Here is a 20,303-nt window from a genome sequence, read left to right as displayed (position 1 = left end):
TCTGAAGACAGAGGAGACAGATGGACACTGGGCAGACAGGTGTATCAAACGTGATTATGGCTGCACAGTCCCCAAAGCACTTGCTCTCATCCTTTATTTACTCCACTAAACCTTCACACCAGTTCTGTGCAAACAAACACCCAGGCATTATTACCCCCGAAGTAATATTCAAAACACTGAACAACCAATGATGTGGGCACTGGCCAAGCAGAAGGGATCTGTCTTAGTCATTTGGAGAGAGGGCGGGGGTCTCCGCACTGCCCTGGGGAAGTGGGGACTGATACCATAGACTATGTGGCTTAGAAACAACAGGAATTATTTCTCACAGCTCTGGAGGCTGCAAGTCCAAGACCAGGATGCCAGCATGATCAGGTACAGGTGCGAGCCCTCTTCTGGGCTGTGGACTGCTGACTTTTCATTGTATCCTCCCAAGGCAGAAAGAAAGCTAGCTAGCTCTCTGACCTCTTCTTATAAGGACACAAATACCATTCATGAGGGTTCCACCTTCATGACCAATTACCTCCCAAAGCCCTGCCTCCAAATACCATCACACTGGGGGTTAGGATTTCAACATGTTAATTAGGGGGGCTTAGACAAAGACATGCAGTCCATAACAGGACCCCAGCTATGCACCACTAGGATGGCCACCCTGGTGAACAGCAGTGAAACAATAGCCTGATTACCCTTATTTTACCCTCATACTGAAAGCAAGAGAGATGTTTAGGTTTGTGCCCAGACACATGGCAAATTGTTGGCAAGAAGTCAAGACCCCTGGAACCAACTCTAGGCCTCTTTCCACTGTCCTAAACCACCCCTCTGTCCTCAGCCATCAGGAGGTGAAATGAGGCAGGATGGAGGGAACCAGAAAAGAGTTGCTATTATGATCCCAGCCACTTGGAGGAAGCCAGCATGCCATAGCACACAGGGAGGGCTGCTTAGTGGGTGCCACAAAAGCCTGGAAAGCAGCGCCTGCCAGACAGCAAGGATGGGGGGAAGCCAATGGGATGGGAGTGTGCAGCCAGGATGGCAGATGCCAGGAGGGCTGCAGCTATTCCGGGACTCAAGCTGTATCTGCTCCTTCACCCAGGCCCTGCCAGCCCCCCTGTCCCCAGGGAGTGGGGAGACCCCCACCCTCTCTCCAGCTCCTTATAGATGTAGGGTCTGAGACCTGAGACTTCAGAGCCAGGAAACCGAACCAAAGGAAATCAACCCCTCACAAAACAAGCATGATTCAGCATCGCCTCACATCATGGTAAAAGCTTAGTCATTGTCCTTATTAGAACTCTAAATTAACCCAGTCTACTCAGAACTCATCTGATCCAAATGCCCCATGTTGTTAGGAGAAGAAACTGAAGCCCAGGAAGAGAATATGATTTGCCCCAAATTTGAAGCAAATTTGAAGAAAAGCTGGCCATTGCCTGATGTCTCAACTTAGGACTCCTTCACCTGGGTTGCCCGAGATTGGGAGTTCATCCGATTCTCATTCTTGGGGTCATCCTCCTTCCAGTTCATGGGGCCAGTTGAGCTTAACCTTAGTGCTCCCCCATTCCTCCAGCAAGGGCCGCACCATAGCTGCAGGCGTGAATTCCTGCTACATCCCTCTTCCACGTCCTCATGTGCTGTATTGAGGACCATGTGATGCAGACTTGGGGCCCCCTCTCTCTTCTGGACTCAGAGCCTGAGCCAGTCCACAGCATCTAGCCCCAGATCTTCACAGTGGTGTGGTCCCTCTCAGCTCTCTGAGCGAAAGGCACCACCCGGGCAGAAACACCTTAGCCCCAAACATCTCTCCTGGAAAGAGAAAAACAGAAGAGCAGGTAAGAAAGCAATTCCTACTTTTCTGCTCCCAACAGATCCCCAGGCTTCTTTCCATTGGCTCCACGTTCTCAACCTGGGTGGGCAGCCAAGAGTGTGTCACACAGCTCCGTCATGCCCTCTGTGTACAGATTTGTGGTCAGGGGCACAGGTTCTGGATATACTAGATATACCAGAGTTAGAATCCAGCTCTGCCATCGACTAGATATGTGACCTGGGCAGTTTACTTCACCTGCCTGTTTTCTCATCTGAAAAATGGGGCTATGGTGGTATCAACCTTTAAGGGTTGGGAGGTTTTAATGACATAAAGGATTTGGCTCTGTGCCTGAGATAAAGTCAGCCATCAGTGTTGTTTAGCGGTGGGATGACCTCAATGTCTGCACAACCTGGGTTGATGGGGGACTGTCACTGCGACCACCACTTTCCCTGCTCCTCTCAGCCCATCTCAAGTCCTGCTTCTGCCAGGAGGCTTTCTCTGATTACTCTCATCTCTCCATCAGTTTCTCTTCAAAACCATCCAGCTTACTGATGAATTAAATGTCATGGCTAATTATTCTGGGTTGGTGTTAGTCATGTCTCTTCAGCTAAAACCCTAAATTCCCATCAGGCAAGACCAGTGGTTTTTCTTCTCTCCCTGGCAGTGCAAAGCCCAGGACCAGGCACATAGGAGTGCTGGAAAAGTTAGCAATTAGGTGAGTAAACAGCTGCTTGGTTGCTTTCATGGGAATGGAGTACAGCCATCTGTATGAGTTCATCTCTTGCTCCTGTGATCTGTAAGGGTTTAACACCCCAGGCACATTCCTGAGGTCCTGGGGCCAGGCCTAGAAATCTGTCAAGCAGGAGATCCAGCATGTCTCATCCATGACCTAAAGAAGGAAAAATTAACATCACATGCATAAAGCACTCAGTAGCTTATGAAATGCTCTTAGCAACTCACTGAGTGAAGAAGTGCCTTTTTCCATTTCTACAGAGGGGTACCAAGGCTCCGAGGGGTTGGGAGACCAACCCTCCCTCATACTACTGATATGGAGCAGTCCAGGGATTTTGGCCCAGTTCTGCTGGCCCTAGATCTTGAACTTTGACCTCTCTACCATCTGCCACATGGAGAAGTCACACAGCATCACGTCTACTTGACCACAAGTGGACTCCATGATCCTTTCCCCTTAACCAAGCAGGAGCCGCCAATGGCTGCTTTCTTCAGTATGTGTTTCTCTAAGGCCAGCTCCACTGGTATATTTAAGAAAACCCAACATGGTATGAAAACCACATCCCTGTGACAGGCACTGGGACACTGTTACTGCCCAATCTCTCCCAGTCCCAGGCTTCTCACCTCCTCCAGGAACAGGCCTGGAGGAGAGCCAGGAGAGAGGAGATATGCCTGGAAGGCGGTTCCCCCTCACAGCTACTCACCAAAAAAATGAGCCTCTGTTCCACTTTATAGATGTTACCCTGTGTGGTAACCAAGACAGTCATCATCCCCTGCTCACAGAGAGGGAGGTTCAAAAAGTCGGTGTGGGCTTGGGCTTTGGAAAGAGAATGACCAAGCCAAGTTCTTTCTCTGCCATTTACAAGCTCTGGGACTTCAGGCAGTTACTTAATTTCTTTGCTCCTTAACTCCCCTCTGTGTAGAAGAGGGGGCTATCATACTTCTGTCTCAGGTTATCTCAGGGATTTTAAAAGATAGCATTTGGAAAGCACTGAACACAAAATGAGTGTTTAATGAGTGATGGGCATCAGGTCTTCCACCCACCAACTACGTTACCTTCAGCAAGTTACCTAATTTATCTGGACATCAGGGTTTTTTAATCTTTAAAACTGTGATTTGAAAAAAACAAAAGAAAAGGAAAAAAAGGAAAGGAAACACCTCCCTCATAAGGCTGCCAGAAGAACAAGGTAAGACCATCCATGTAAAGCTCTTAACCAAGTGCCTGGTACAAAGTAAGCGGTCAGTAAATTTCAGTTATGCATTGCCGTACCCTGGGGCAGAGAACTGGAGAGTAACAAAGCTACGACCAAGGTTTCCTGGCTGTCATCCAGCATCCCCTGGGCTGGGGTGAAAATGGTGATGAAAAAGAGAAATCAGCAACGGTGGCTTCACTGACGTGGGTAGAATAAATTTTTCCAAATATGGCAGTTTTTTCTATGCCTGAAACAAGAGATGGATGGTGCCCCTTTATCCAGGTGGACAGGTAAGACAGAGCAAGAAGGCATAGGTCACAAAGGTGGGCATGACCTCACTGCAGGTCCAGGGTGTTTCCAGGCAAAACTTCTCTTGGCAAGACTTACCGAGAATCATCCTATAACTAGGTCTTAATTCCCAGAGCCTGGGAAGAGCACCAGCAGCTTTTCCCAATCCCTGCCTATCATGTCTTTTTCCTTCAACACTGCGGCTCTCCTTTTCTAGAGAATCCAGGGCAGGATCTGGGCTCCCTCCCACCAGCCTCTTCCCAGAATTCTAAAGGGTGCCTGGGAGAAGGCATCTGCCCTGAATGAATGGATCAGAGAGAGAATTCAGAGTCAGCAGCTGGTTAATAGGAGCTGCTCCATGGTCTGGCTGTAGCGTCCAGCCCGCTAAGCGCATCTGGATAATATCAGAATCACAAATGGAAGAGATCTTGGAAAGGCTCAGCCCCAGCAGACACTCACAAAGGAAGGAATATGTAGGGAACAAGACAGGCAGGGGTGACACTCTTCAAAGTCAAAGTCTTGAAATGACTTTGTTCAAGTTCATATTAACCATGTTTTTTTTACATTTCTCTACACAGCTAGAGAAGAGAGATGGGTAGGCTATCAAGCCAGAACCAAAGGAAATTTCTAAGTAGAACATTTTCTATAGGTAATGATCAGAATAGTGCCATCATGTGCTATATCAAATAAGTCGTAAACGACTAGATATTTTGATCAGTTATTACTGCAGAGTTGTTTTCACATGCCCACTGTGTACATCTCACTGCCTTCCTGATTCATATTCAGAGGACTCAGGAGAAATAATGGCTTTCTTATTGTTGCCTCTCAGTTCATTAAAATCTGTATTTCATAGAATGAAGCTAGTTATCTCACCTGAGAGATGCAAAGACTGTAAAAGCATCTAAGGAATAAAACGAAACCAAATGTTAACAATAAATCGCTTGCAGAAGCACAAAAAGATTATCTAATAAAGCTGATATCTATAACTCAAAAACAAATAACCAACGTCAATGAGCTTATAAAGAATGCCACCTCCCAGGGCACAGAAGGGGCGCCTGAACAAATCTGCTAGCTAATGCATGGAGGTCTCCCCCACCACCCACATTAGGATAGAGCCCTGCTTTTACCTCCCTGGACCATCCTGGATCCTCCCTTTGAAGCACTTTGCATCTTTACAATTATTTAAGATCTTTTTTTCCCTACAGCTCCCCACCTCCCCAAGCAGGGACCTTACCTGTTTTCTTGACTGCTGTATTCCAGTGCTTAGCATGGTGCCTGGTGCCTAGTAGGGGCTCCATAAATATTTGATGGCCAACTTATGAGAAGGTCTCTCTTACTGAATCCCCTTAGGGAGGACTATAGGCTCACGGCCACCTGCCTCCACAATCTCTTCCTCAGAGGCTACGTAGCTAGAGAGGCTAAGCCGTCACCCTTCCCACCCATCAAGCCCAGGTTCTACCTCTTTTTAGGTCTGAAATCTTAGGCAAATTACTAACTGCTACCCCAGTACTCTGATTTGTTTTCTTTCACAGCACTTATCATCACCTGCCCTATTTTGTTTGTGTGTCTGTTCATTGTCTCCTCCAACCAGAAAGTGAGCACCAAGGGATCAAGGACTTTGCCTCATTCACTGCTAAACAGGGACAGTCAATATATGTACAGTCAACATATGTACCAACATCATGGACACTGACCAGTCAGAATGGATGTTGGCCCCATGGGCTGTACAAGTGCACATTGCCTGTGTATCAAACCTGGCTGTACTCTAGTTCCTAGAACAGGGTCTGGATTGTAGTAGGTGCTCAATAAATATGTGTTAAATAAATGGATGGATTGCAGTCACCCTGTCTGTAAAATAGGATATTTTAGCTACCCGACATATATGGGTTCCTTTCTGCCCCCGTGCCGGTCAGCTCTGTCCAACTAAGGAAGCAGCCAGTCCCTTTCCTCTGGTCCCCAGCCTCTCTCCCACCATAGCAAATGTGACCTCTCTCAACAAGATCTCAAAGTGACAGTGTCTGCTGTTTCCACCTCCTACTCTGCTGGAAACTGTGTGTAAAGTCCAATCTGTTATTTCAACCCTATACATCCGTTTCTCTCTCTTCTATCAGCCTCCCTTGCCATTACTGCCCGCGGTGAAGAGTCGTATTTGTAGATAGACATTCATGCTCCAAGGATTCATGAGGTTGTTATGTACTAGACACTAGAGGAAAAAATATAAACAAAGCTCTGCCCCTGCCTACAGGTTGCTTACAGTCTAACAATGGAGACAGAGAGGTAAAAATACAATTACATTGAGAACTCCTGAGAGAAGAGAGTTTAACAAGGCAGAGAGTTGCAATTCCTAACAAACTTTAATACAATTAACTTTTCAGATAAATACACTTGATAAGCACTTAGCGGCTTAGGTTTTGTATCAGCGGGAACAATTCTGAGTCTCATAGCTGCCTGGGACTTGCAGGACAGTGCCAATGACTCCAGGAAAGATCTGGCCAACAGAATACTGGATGATAAAAAGGAACTGCCCTCCACCCACCCCTCATTCGCCATCTGTCCTTGCCTCTTCTCCGCCTTTCCCTCCCCTCAAGGTGGGGGCAGGGGAAGGGAGGTGGGGCAGAGAACAGGAGCCAACTGCTAATCATACTATATATGAATGCACCTTATCCTGAGGCATGCAGTTGTGAGATTTTGCTACTTATGTTTCTATAGTATGCATATCCACCCTCTCTGTCCCCTGTGCCCCCCACATACATCCATGCACACATCTGAGCACACACACACACACACACACACACACACACACCTACCTCTGAAATAGCCAGGAACAATGCAGGATGTTAACGTCCAACTCCAAAGGGATGGTGTGGAGGATCACCAAGGCAGGGGCGGGAAGCAAACATCAAAAGAGCTCAAGAACTGGTCCAGAGATCCAGAAACCAAGAAACAGAAAGTGTGAGCAGTTCACAAGTTAAAAGGATGGGCTGGGGTTGTTGCCTAAGAACCAGTGCTATGATTTGAGGTGTGGTTCCATGGTCACCTCCACCACCCCTATCCCAAAATAACAAGAGTAGTAATAATAATAATAGTAGTTAAGGTTTGTTGAGAGCTGACTGTGTGTCAGGTACTATGACCCATTTTATGTAGGTCATTTAATTCTTATAATAATCCTGAGTCTGGTTTATTATTAGTATTACTCCACAGCCCTTGCTGTAACCACTAGGCTACGTAGCCTCCCGCCATGTAATATCGCCTCCCAGGTTGAATAAAGAGATTTGAAAGAGTGAGGAAGGCATTCAATCCACTTTTATATAATGATACTAATAGTAGTGGTAACGGCTAATTCATGGAGCTTTTAGAAAGGAACAGGAACTGTGCCAGGTTCTACATGTACTGCCTCTTTCAAATCTCCTGGTGGCCTCTTTCAAATCTTTAGGTACAAACTAAACTCATACCCATTTTAGAGATGAGGAAACTGAGCACTAGGAAGATGAGTAACCAGCCTAAGGACACACAGCTAATGAATGGTGGAGTCACTATGAGTTAACTATTGCTCTGCTTTATTCAATCAACATGATTCTACTTGCTTTCCAGGCAGCAGTATTATCCATCAGGGTACTACAATTGGTGATGTTCTCCGTGGTATTTCTTTTATATTAATATGGTGTTTGCTTAGCACCCTCTGTTGCTGGGCATTCATATTATTTCCATTTTCCCCTTATCATAAATATTCCTGCTATGAATATTTTTGCATGAACTAATTTCTTACTAATTATCAGATCAAAGAGACCAGCAATTTTCTAAGCAGGCCTGAGCCAATGCCTAGTGCCTGCAGGAAGTGTTCACATATCTGGCTCCCCCATACTCAGCTCATGGAATTTTGCAAATGTGTTTATTGTTACTCATGGAACGTATTATCACAATACGGGGATTATTTTCATGCATTTAACTGCTAGTGAAACGGTGCCCTTTTCCACATAATGTTTGTATTAGTCTTCTGTGCTGCAGAACAAATTACCACAATCTTAGTGGCTTAAAAGGACACTCATGTATTAGAAGTCCTGGCACAGCGTAAATGCTCTCTCTACCCGGAGTATTTCACGAAGTTGAAGTCAAGATGTTGGCCAGCTGAGTTGTCATCTGAAGCTGCAGGTCATCTTCTAAACTCATGGGCAGAATTCAGGTCCTTGCTGTTGTAGAACTGAGGTTCCCATTTTCTTGCTGGCTGTTGGCCAGGGGTCAACCTCAGCAACCAGAGGGCTCTTAGGTCCTTGCCATGAGCCCCCTCCCCCATTTTTAGAGCTAGCAATGGAGAATATCCCTCAAATACCCATTCAGGAAGGGCCCAAGCCCTTTTAAGGGTTCACCTGATTAGGTAACACCAATCTGGATAATTTCCCTTTTGATTAACACAAAACCAACTGACTATCCCATCATATTCACAGATTCTGCTGAAACTCAAGGGAAGGGAGTGACATGAGGTTATACACCTGAGGGGTGGGAGTCTTGAGGGCTGTATTACTTACCTATGGCTGCTGTAACAAGTTACCACAAACTTAGTAGCTTAAAACAACATACAGGGCTTCCCTGGTGGCGCAGTGGTTGAGAGTCCACCTGCCGATGCAGGGGACACGGGTTCGTGCCCCGATCCCGGAAGATCCCACATGCCGCGGAGCGGCTGGGCCCGCGAGCCATGGCCGCGGAGCCTGTGTGTCCGGAGCCTGTGCTCCGCAACGGGAGAGGCCACAGCAGTGAGAGGCCCGCGTACAGCAAAAAAAAAAAAAAAAAAAAAAAAAAACATACATTTACTATCTTTCTGGTCTGGAGGTCACAAGCCTAAAATGGGTCACCAGGATCATCATCTTCTTTATTAATATCATCTGTGCCTTCCTGCCCATTTTTTTTTTTCCCCCAGATAGCTTTCACTACCAGTTCATCAGATTCTGCTAACTACTTCATTACATTATTATAATGTAGAAAGCAGAGTCACCTTTATTATCGTTAAGCTTTCTCAGCAACTGGAGAGATTAGCTTTCTATTTCTTCATGTAACTTCTTCTACTAAGGTTTCATAATTTTCCCTGGACAAATTTCTAATGTGGTAGATTAAATTTATTCTCAAGTATTTAAAGGTTTTCTATCATTATTACAGTGAATTTAACATGTATGTCAAGAAATCATAACAGTAATGAAAATAATTGTTCACTTGTATCTACAACTCTTAGTTAGATTAATTTCTGTGTGTTTTCCCAGTAGAGTAAATCCTTGACATTCATGATTGAACAGTCATGGTTTCAATAACTTGCAAGAGACCCTGAAAGGCCATGATGTGTAATAATTTATCATTTTACTGGGGTTCAAAATGGAATCACTCCTGCTGCAAGGTTGCTGTGTAGGAGAAAGTCATTTTGCTAAGAGGAGTAACCAGCCACCCAGCATAAGAGCAACGCTGGATATTATACACCGTTCGCCCTCCCCCAACCCTTTCCCTTGGTGAGTCACCACGAATGTTTGCACATTAAAGCCTCTGAGAAATTGTGCAATAAATGAATTTGTTTCATTTTGTTTAATTAGTGTTTCTCAAACTTATTTGAGAACAAACATTTTTCTCATGGTGCACAGTGTACCATGAGACACCAGTTTAGGACATAATGGTTTAATACTTAACTGAAAGAATGATTATGAGTAAACAGTCATTTAAAAGGTAATTACCCCCGTTTGACTCCACTTGTACACAAGACATATGCTATGATGTTTTTGAGTTGGGATTTTCCCAAAGGTTTTGAGACTTATCTTGCACAAGAATACCTTCAAATCATTGGCAAATGTGATACTCTCCTTTCTTCATTTCCCATTTTTGTGCCATTTGTTTTCCTTGCTGCATAACTATTTTAGCAATGTTATAGTCTGCCGTTTTATTTTACTTTATTTGTTCATTAAACAAACACATCTGTAGCGCTTGCTGTATACTGTTCTAAGTGTTCTATTAATAAAAATTCATGAAGGGTAAGCTGTGACAAAGCGAGAGAGAGGCATGGACATATATACACTACCAAACGTAAGGTAGATAGATAGTGGGAAGCGGCCGCATAGCACAGGGAGATCAGCTAGGTGCTTGGTAACCGCCTGGAGGGGTGGGATAGGGAGGGTGGGAGGGAGGGAGATGCAAGAGGGAAGGGATGTGGGAACAGATGTATATGTATAACTGATTCACTTTGTTATAAAGCAGAAACTAATAAAAAAAATTCATGTAACCTAAAACAGCTCATGAATTAGGTGCCATTCTAACTATTCCTATTTTACAGCTCAGAAAACTAGTTTAAAATGGTGACAAGGCATTCTTGCCTAGATCCTACTTTTTAAGAAAACCATCACAAATACTTTCCTTCAGTCATATTATTGGCTCTAATTATAAACATAAACATATTATGTAAAAGAAGAAAACATTCTATTTTATTTGTTTTTAATGTGCCTTTAATCAGCATTAAATATTGAAAGATACCGATTACCTTTCTTAGCTTCCATTGAGATAATTATGTTTTCTACCATTTTTCTGTCAATGATAATAAGGTATTATGCTACCTTTGTTTTACTTGTTTATGTAACAGGTCACTTGTTTCAATGTGTTGCTGTGTTTTGTGGGTTAAGATTAAGATTTTATTTCTAAGCTCAAAAATGAATTGAATGACAATTCCCTTCTTTAGGGATGGAGGGTGATGCAAATTGTATTTTCCTCAGCCAACTCTATGTGTAAATATCAATGCAGTGGTTACCCTGCTACTCTGCACTGGACACTGTAGAACATGGAAGATTCCAGATGAGCTTAATATGAGCAAGAGCAGTGGAAAGGGATGTGGACCTTCTACGGCCACACAGGAAAAAGGCTCATGTTCGAGAAGACAGTGATTTTGAGAAATTTGTAAATGCCCAAAATCTGTACAACTGGACAATTGTTTTCTATTATTCCATTGCGGTTTCCCCCAAAGACCTAAGATATTACTGAAATAGAAGTGGCCCCAGATCAACTGAGTGAACACACAGGACTGACGTTAGCTCTGTATTTATTTATTTATGAGTTAGCCCTTATAAGGGCAGACCCTACATCCATCTTATGGGTGGCTATCTGCCCACCATGTACCCAAGTGCCCGGCATATGGTGAGTGCTCAATAACTAATGATTAAAAGAAGAAATGATGGGGCTTCCCTGGTGGCGCAGTGGTTGAGAGTCCGCCTGCCAATGCAGGGGACGTGGGTTCGTGCCCCAGTCCGGGAGGATCCCACATGCCGCGGAGCGGCTGGGCCCGTGAGCCATGGCTGCTGAGCCTGTGCGTCTGGAGCCTGTGCTCCGCAACGGGAGAGGCTACAGCAGTGAGAGGCCCACGCACCACAAAAAAGAAAAAAAAAAGAAGAAGAATCAAAAATGAGGGCTTCCCTGGTGGCGCAGTGCTTGAGAATCCACCTGCCAGTGCAGGGGACACGGGTCCGAGCCCTGGTCCAGGAGGATCCTACATGCTGCAGAGCAGCTGGGCCCGTGCGCCACAACTACTGAGCCCGCGCACCGCAACGAAGAGTGGCCCCCACTCGAAGAGTGGCCCCTGCTCGCTGCAACTAGAGAAAGCCTATGTGCAGCAATGAAGACCCAAAGCAGCCAAAAATAAAATAATAATAATAATAATTATTATTATTATTATTATTATAAATAAATAAAAGAAGAAATGAACCAGCTCTTTGACCAAACCAACTAGTCAAGCTGGTTTTTAAAATGCAGGGCAGCTAGAGACTTGTTCCATGGGTCACCAAGAAAAGAGGTTTTGCAAAGACTTCACCCTCATCTGAAGTCAGTCTGGGGCGGGAGGGAGCAGGAAGCTTGGAGAGATGGAAACAGGGCAGCAGAGTCCCTGGGCCTGGAGAAAGAGTCAGAACCACAAGGTCTTTCTGGCAACTTTCACTCCCTGAGAGACAGATCTGTCTCTACAGCCCCAGGTACCCCACCTGGAACTGGCCGTCAGCACTTTGCATCCCAAAAGCTCTCAGAGCTCATGGGGTCAGGACTTAAGGACAATGAAGGAACCCAGAAAAGTTCTCACCTCCTATAATTATCCCTGACAAGCCCTGAGCCAGTCTCATCACCTGGTACCTAGTGACCAAAATACATTCAGACCCAGGGAAACAGATGCTGTATATGGCCTGAACAGATAGATCCCATCAAGTGAGCAAACTTGTCTCATGCACTTCTCTTTTTTTCTTTCCATCTTCATTCATATCTTTATTGACTGCCCCAGTTTCTCTCCCACTCTCCACTCAGTTCCTTTCTCCATTCCAAGCCCTCCCTCTTTTCCCATTTGGGTCGGATGCCCTTAAGCCTCCCTTCCTCCATCTCAGAGGCCAGATTCATGCTTTTGCCCCTACTCCCGTCTCTCCCTCTGGGCCCTTTTGCCCTCTCTCCCTGCCTCCTCCTCTGTCCCTGCTCCTGTCCTGGCCTGTCTACCCCCCTCGCCCCTTCTTCCCCCTTTGTCCCATCACTAGGATCCTGCAGGTGTGGATTCTGTGACTGCTTCGTTCTCTTCTCTGTCATCTTGGTGGGGTCCATAGGCAGCTCTCCTGTTGCTCAGAGATGTGGAGGCAGTTGCTAAGAGACAGTGAAACGTCAGTACCTGGCCCTCGAGGAAAGAAAGGGAGCGAAACAGGGAGAGAGGAGGGGAGAGAGGGAGGGAAGGGGGAGGGAGGGGAGGACCTGGCAGAAGCCACATGCCCCAGCAGCCTCAGCACTAGCTGAGTTTCGGGAAGAAGCATTCGGATTCTGTGAACTTTCTTCTAAGCATCCTCTCTCTGATTCCCCTTTTGACTAAAAGAAAGGAAACGGCACGGGGACCACAGGACGGGAAACCACAGAGGATGCTGCCCAGGGATCCCGGAGCCATGGAGGAGAGGCCGGGGGAGGGGACAAGCCTGTGAGGCAATCTCTTCTCCTGAAGCAGTGAGCGGGGATTCCAGGATGAGGGAGGGAGACCCGTGTCTGCTGCAGATTGATGGCTGTGTCCTTGGAACAGAGTAAGTGGGCTCCTGAGGGCCTGTGGGAGTGCAGGGGGAGACCTTAGGGCTGAGAAAAAGGAGTCTGGTTAAGGGGAGCTGGGGTGATTTCCCAGTGGGTGGGATTGAGGCTGGAAGCGGTGAGAAGAGAGGCAGTGCCGGACGAGGGGGTGAGGGGAGGACAAGTGTGGACAGCAAGTGGGCACGAGAGAAACGAGGGGCCACGGCGGATGCGGGGTGGGGGGCGAGCTGAGACACTGGGTGTGTCATCGCGCTTAGCCTCTCTGCCTGACCCAGTGTGGGTGTGGGCTCCCACTGCGGGGCAGAGGGGAGAGTGGAGAGTTTGTGGAAAAGGATGCTGGGATTAGGGGTGTGCACCGGGGGTGAAAGATGGTGGGGGGAGACTGGGAAGGAGGCTCTGCAAGTATGCGTATGCAGAAGGAAGCGGGAGGTGTGAGGGCCGGGCAAAATATGGGGGAGTCACAGGAGAACAATGCTCGTGTGTGTGTGTGTGTGTGTGTGTGTGTGTGTGTGTGTGTGTGTGTGTGAGGGGGGGGAGATGGGAGTGCTGAGTGTGGAAAGGGGGTGTGCAAACGGCCAGTGTGTGTATGCATTTTTTCTTAGAGAGTTATTCGAAGGTGGGGTGTTTGTTGCTGATGCGGGTGGGGCTAGGAGAAGAAGCCAACGCACCTAGCCCAGGACAGACACCTAGGAGGAGGATGGCTGCAGGTCGGGGCGGGAAGGTTAGTGGGTGACAACAATATGAGGGTGGGGTCTGTCCCCACACTTGAGAGACAGTAAGCAGAGAACTTTGTGGTTGATGGCCAAGAAGGCGGCCAGGGGAGGCAGCAAGGAACCTAGGAGGACAGCAGGGCGGACAGGGCACTGGTTCGCTCTGCCTGAGTGCTTTCCTTGTTGACAGAGGGAATTCGGCTTCCGCCCACTGAACACGGAGCCCGGCTTGGGAAGTGCATCCCCTGAGCTCTCCTAGCCGACCCTCATCCTGCGCCTCCGGGACACATGGCTCTTTCCAGCCGCAGTGGCCGACAGTGGGGATCCTCCCTTCCCTGGGGATTTCAGTAGATGCTGAGGCTGAGTACTGAGGCTTTCAGAGGCCCATGGAGACCCCCTCCCCCCAAGGTTCCCTTCCCAAAACGCCCACTCCAGTACCCTCTTGGACTCGAGCCCACTGGGCCACCAGTAGAAATGGCCTCTGAGACCTTGAACGTAGGAGAGTCAAAAGCAGCCCTGGCCTCCTAATGGGTCCCAGACTTGGGAGAGGACCTAGGGGTTTTCAGATGTGCCAGGACCTTTAAAAGTCACCTTTCCTGTCCTCCACTCCCCCTCCCACCTCTCAGACATAGTCCAGAGAGGAGCGCCCAGCAGTCATGGGTGAGAGGGACATAAAAGACCTGCAGGGACCCTTCCCCGACCTGCTGGCAGCTGGTCCAGCCCCATCCTTGTGTCATTCCTTTCTCAAGCTTTGATCATCTTTTCAGGCCCTGGGGGACCTCAGCTAGGTGTATGGTCCCCTAGGCTCCAAAGGGGACTTCCTGTGGAGCTCACACAGGGAGCCCTCTGGTGCTTAGAGGCTCCTGGGAAAGGCTGGAGCCATGATACCACGTGCTGCCAAGTCCCACCTGCCAGGGCTCTGGCCCCTGATGCAGCTGCCTTTCTGAGCCACTGACTCTTGATTCCATGGACACAGCCCCAGCCCCGATGGGCTCCCTTCAGCACCGCTCTTGCCAGCAGCCTAAGATGGGTGACACCTGGTCCCAGCTGCCCTGGCCTGGGCCCCCCCGCCCGGCCATGCTGCTGGTCTCCCTCATCTTGGCCGCAGGGGTGATGCCCTCGGATGCCGGCACCAGCTGCCCGGTCCTTTGCACGTGCCATAACCAGGTGGTGGATTGCAGCAGCCAGCGGCTCTTCTCCGTGCCCCCGGACCTGCCCAGGGACACTCGCAACCTCAGCCTGGCCCACAACCGCATCGCCGCCGTGCCGCCCGGCTACCTCACATGCTACATGGAGCTCCGGGTGCTGGATTTGCGCAACAACTCCTTGGTCGAACTGCCCGCGGGCCTCTTCCTGCACGCCAAGCGCCTGGCACACCTGGACCTGAGCTACAACAACCTCAGCCACGTGCCGGCCGACATGTTCCAGGCCGCCCACGGCCTCGTGCACATCGACCTCAGCCACAACCCGGGGCTGCGGAGGGTGCACCCGCGGGCCTTCCAGGGCCTGGCGCAGCTCCGGGACCTGGACCTCAGCTACGGAGGCCTGGCCTTCCTCAGCCTCGAGGCTCTCGAGGGCCTGCCGGGGCTGGTGACCCTGCAGATCGGCGGCAACCCCTGGGTGTGCGGCTGCACCATGGAGCCCCTGCTGAAGTGGCTGCGGAACCGCATCCAGCGCTGCACAGCGGGTAAGGGAGGGAGCCCGGCCCCGCGGACAGCAAAGGCTCCGCGGGAGAGGGAGGGACTTAGAGACCCTGCGCGCCTGCTGAGGGCCGACCTGGGCTCGCCTCCTCGTGCACCGGTCTTGCACTGCCCACGTCTTTGCCGAGTCCTTGCTGTGAGTACCCGGTGCGAGGGACCCGGCATTAATGAAACAGACGCCACCCTCGCCCCTGTGGCCCTGATGACCTAATGAGGCAGACAGAGAGCAAACAAGTAAGAACAGCTCATTAATAACAGACAGTGTTTATTGAGCATCCACCATGACCTTCCAACTTGGCAGGTGTTATCTCATTGGACCCCACTTTTATTATCCCCATTTTACAGGTGAAGACACTGAGGTTTAGAGGAGTGAAAAGACTTGGCCAGAGTCTCTCATTTAGAAAGTGACAGAGCTGTGGATAAAACCCAGGTTTATTTGACTTCTAAGCTCTGTTCTACTCTACCAGATTGCTTTCTAAGTGTGCTAAGTACTAGAAGAAATAGAAATGGCGCACCCCATTTATTTTAGTACTTACTATCTGCCAGGCCCTATTCTAAATATATTACATGTTTTAGCTCATCTCATCCTCACAAGTACCCTAGTGGGACACCACACACACACACACACACACACACACACACACACACACACACACACGAGGAAACCAAGGCACAGAGAGGCTCAGTAACTTGCCCAACGTCCTACAGCCGTTAAGGGTTGGAGTCAGGATTCGAACCCTGGCAGCCTGGTTGCCTTCTGGCTGTATCCTGATGAGTCCGGTTCTAGGCTACCAGGAGTAGGCAGGACTTGAGTTCTGGGCTGGCCAAAGGGCCTTGGCAGAATTCTGCAAGGTTTGGGCATGGAATGTAGATCTGAGAAGAGAAACTCTTATGTGGCTATTTAACGAGCCAGCCTCTACTGGGAGCGGACTGGGGACTGAAGGAGCCTGAGTCCCACAGGCTCCATGAGCCTGCAGGCAGGCAGTGTTGAGCTGTGGTCCCCAGACACCAGCTCTCCTGTGTGGCAGCACCGAACCTCTGCAGTAGAACCAGCTGGGAGGCACCACCCGGGGGCCTTCCCAGAGCCTGAGCTCAGAAGCAGCGGTGCTGGATGAGGTGGGAGGGAGAGGAGGGCTGAGTGGGGAGCCCAGGATCAAAATAGCTTGCAGGGGGCTGTGGGTCACGATTCCAGGGTTCCCGCAGAACTGCGGGAGGAAGCTCTCTGGGACCAAAATAGCTGGGGACTGAGATGGGCTGAGGCGAGGGCGCACGAGGGGAAGGCTGGCTGCCTGGAGCGATCTCCCCACTAGCCTGACCTCTGCAGGCTGCACCTCCTTCCCTCTCTCTTGTACACGAAGGACAGAAAGGGCCCGCAGGGTTCCTCCACACACAGGGGCTGCTCCTCTTCCGGGGTCTCGGAGGTCCCTGCTACCCTTCCGAAGAAGTCCAGGCTCCCAGTGAGCAGGAGAGGGGTCCAAGGTCCCATCAGTGAAGTCTCATGTCCATACAGATGAGGGACCCAAGTTCCAGAGAGGGAAAGTGACTGCCCACAGGCCACAGCTAGAGACGCAGCTTCCTTGTTCCTCCACAGAACACACTGTGCGCCATGACACACTCTCCAGGATATGTCGTCTGGGGGGCAAAGAACTTGCCAGTCTAGGTAGGACTAGGTGACACTCTTCCCTTTGTCTTTTTCTGCATCTTCCTCCCTTTTTCTTCATGGGATTCCCATTACTATCTCTATGTTTTGGACAAATCCCAACACAGAGGAACATAGGGAGACCTTGGGATATAAATCAACTTCAAGACTGGTCCCTTGACTTACCAGAGGGCTTCGTCAGCCCCCTGGCTCCCATCCTGCCCTCCTGCAGGCTCTGTCAATTGCCCTCAGGGTCCCCACATCCCCCAGCCTCACAATGCATCACCACCACCCCATTCATTCACTCAGTAGACTTTGGGATTCAGCATCTTCTGGTTCTGGATGTTCAGCTCCAGGTGCCATCTTGTCCTGGCTGGAGTCTGGGGTACTATGCATACAGCCTACAGAGACCCTTCAGCCTGAGGTTTGGGGAAGGTTGCATCCTCCCTCTGAACCTGACTCTCCATTTCTAAGGAGAATCATGCTCATGCATTTCTCAAAAGACTCAATCCAAGTCCATCATTTTATTCTTTTCCCTCAAAGACTGCAGAATGAATAAACACCATTTACGCACCACATAATTTAAAAAGCTCCTTCACATCAACTTTCTTAGACGATTGAGACTAAAGTATCCCCTTCTTACATTTCCCATTTCTTCATCAGAGCCAGAAAAGCAAGAAAGACTTGCCCAAGGAGACAGTTGGATTAATATTTATCCACTGAACGAAGGAGCGGCTGGCTGCTGGAAAGCCAGTGCCTGGCACTGCAAGGCAGAACTGCTAGCTGCCTGCCGCTCTCCCTTCCAAGGCAGAGAAAGATGCAGCCATTGACAACCACCATGCATTTGTACCAGTGACCCTGGAAGGATGAGCTGGGGCCATCAGTGATGGAGAGAACAGCAATCCCACTGAAGGAGAAGCCCCTCCTATAGAAGTCTGTGTGCAGAATATGACCCCACTGACCTGTCCAGAAAGACCAACCTAGGGTGACAATAAAAACACGCACCTATGTAGTACTTACTGTGTACCAAGAATATATCATTTATGTATGTTAATTCATAGAATCCTCACTGCAATCTTATGACATAGTTACTTTTATTATCCTTATTTTATAGATAAAGAAACCACAACACAGAGGTGTTAAATAACTTAGGCATAACCATACAGCTAGGGAGGGATAGAGAGGGGATTTGAACCCAAGCCAATAGCTCCAGAGCCCATACTCTTAACCCTACACTCTGTGTATCTGGAAAAGCCATATGGGGTAGTAGAAAGACCCAATGCTTTGGAGTTGGACAGAGTCATTCATTCACATATTCAAGTAACAAAGGTTAATTGAGCATTTAATGGACAAGCCTCTGTTCTAATGCTAAGGATACTGCAGGAAGAACTTATAGTCAAAAGGAGAAAACAGATAATAAACAAACTGTGAGACAGTGATCAATACAATGGGGAAAAAAATAAGCAAAGTAGGTAAGAGAGAGCAGGCCCAGAGAAAGGTGAAGTGGGGTTGCTATTTTATATAGCAACCTAAAGGAAGGCCTCACCGAGAAGTTAATATTCGAGCAAAGTCCCAGAGGAGGTGAGGGTCTGAGCTGTGCAGAGATCCAGGGGAGAAGCACCATCACGAGGGGACAAATGCAAAGTCTCCCCCTCCCCATGCTGAAAGGAGACATGCTCGGGGTGATGGAAGAATGACCAGCAGGTGTGCATAGATGGATCCGAGTAAACCAGGAAGAGAGTGGAAGGGATGGGGTGGTTCTTCTGGGAAGGAGAAGAAGCCAGGGGAAGGTTTCAAGCAGAGAGTGACATAGCAGGACTTCAGGTTTAAAAGGATCACTCAGCCAGCTGTGTCGAGGTGGATTAAGGGCAGAAGCCTAGAAACCAGTTGGGGGGCTATTGTAAGAGATTACGATGATGATGAAATCCCACAGAAGTCCCAGATCTGCTGTTAGCAGGGGCTACGGGACTTTAGGCAAGTTACTAAAGTCTCCGAGCAGTGATCTGCACCTCTATAAAAACATATATAGGGGCTTCCCTGGTGGCGCAGTGGTTGAGAGTCCGCCTGCCGATGCAGGGGACGCGGGTTTGTGCCCCGGTCTGGGAAGATCCCACATGCCGTGGAGCGGCTGGGTCTGTGAGCCATGGCCGTTGAGCCTGTGCGTCCAGAGCCTGTGCTCCGCAACGGGAGAGGCCACAACAGTGAGAGGCCCGCGTACCGCAAAAAAAGAAAAAAAAACATATATGTATATAAGGCTCAAGAGGGAGGGGATAAGAGAACATATGTACGCATATGGCTGATTCACTTTGTTGTGCAACAGAAACTAACACACTATTGTGAAGCAATTATACTCCAATAAAGATCTATTAAAAAAACTAAAAAAAAAAAAAAAAACTTGCCATGAGGGTTGTTGAGGGCACTAGAGAAGGTGAGTGAAACTTTTGGCACATGGAAGAAAGTTCATAAAAACCCAGCTTCTCCTGGGAGGGGCAGGGGCTCCCTCTTCCTGATCTCCCCTCAGCCACTCACCCTCCCTGGCTTCTGTGTTGCAGATTCTCAGCTGGCTGAGTGCCGGGGCCCCCCGGAAGTCGAGGGCGCCCCACTCTTCTCCCTGACCGAGGAGAGCTTCAAGGCCTGCCACTTGACCCTGACCCTGGATGATTACCTCTTCATCGCCTTCGTGGGTTTCGTGGTCTCCATCGCATCCGTGGCCACCAACTTCCTCCTGGGCGTCACGGCCAACTGCTGCCACCGCTGGAGCAAGGCCAGCGAGGAGGAGGAGATTTGACCCGGGTACCTGGTGTCCCGCCACGCCGCCCACCATCACTGCCGCTGACCACCGGGCACCCTCCCTGGCTGCCCACTCTGGCTCTGCCCCGGCCAGAGTGGGCAGCCAGGTCATGGCTCAAGCAAGGTCAGGAAACTACCTTTGTGTGAGCTTCTACGGTGGGCCAGACACTGTGCTAGGAACTGGGACCAACCTAGACCTTGCCCCTCAAGGCACTTACCTCTGATAGAGGAGAGAGAGTCGAAAACTCTTCCCTTTAAGACCTTATTTCAACACACTGAGTACATCGTTATGGAAGCCCAGAGGGGGAGTCATCAACTGTGTCTAGAAAAGTCCAAGAGAATTACAAGAATGGAGGTGATTTTTGATGACCCAGGTGAACTGGGTCATCAAAAAATTGTCTGCTTTGTCCATAG

General features: G+C 49.0%; 1 protein-coding gene across 1 annotated transcript; it reads left to right on the top strand.

Moving 5' to 3' along the window:
* The first annotated feature begins 14,657 nt into the window (after window positions 1-14,657).
* Window positions 14,658-19,887, top strand: LRRC55 (leucine rich repeat containing 55). The gene is made up of 2 exons (XM_060105367.1): window positions 14,658-15,447; window positions 19,652-19,887. Exons 1-2 carry the CDS (start codon window positions 14,727-14,729, stop codon window positions 19,885-19,887), a joined length of 957 nt encoding a protein of 318 aa, XP_059961350.1. The 5' UTR covers window positions 14,658-14,726.
* Window positions 19,888-20,303: the final 416 nt, after the last annotated feature.

This window comes from Mesoplodon densirostris, chromosome 7, assembly GCF_025265405.1.
Source record: "Mesoplodon densirostris isolate mMesDen1 chromosome 7, mMesDen1 primary haplotype, whole genome shotgun sequence".
Classification (NCBI taxonomy): domain Eukaryota; kingdom Metazoa; phylum Chordata; class Mammalia; order Artiodactyla; family Ziphiidae; genus Mesoplodon; species Mesoplodon densirostris.
The sequence above is the reverse complement of the archived record's forward strand: the minus strand, read 5'-3'. Positions and strand labels throughout refer to the sequence as shown.

What these genes read in the sequence shown, in the direction of transcription:
- LRRC55 (XM_060105367.1), top strand. Translation starts at nt 14,727, where the DNA reads ATGGACACAGCCCCAGCCCCGATGGGCTCCCTTCAGCACCGCTCTTGC. An exon ending in CATCCAGCGCTGCACAGCGG is followed by an intron (nt 15,448 to 19,651) that starts GTAAGGGAGGGA and finishes TCTGTGTTGCAG; the next exon opens with ATTCTCAGCTGGCTGAGTGC.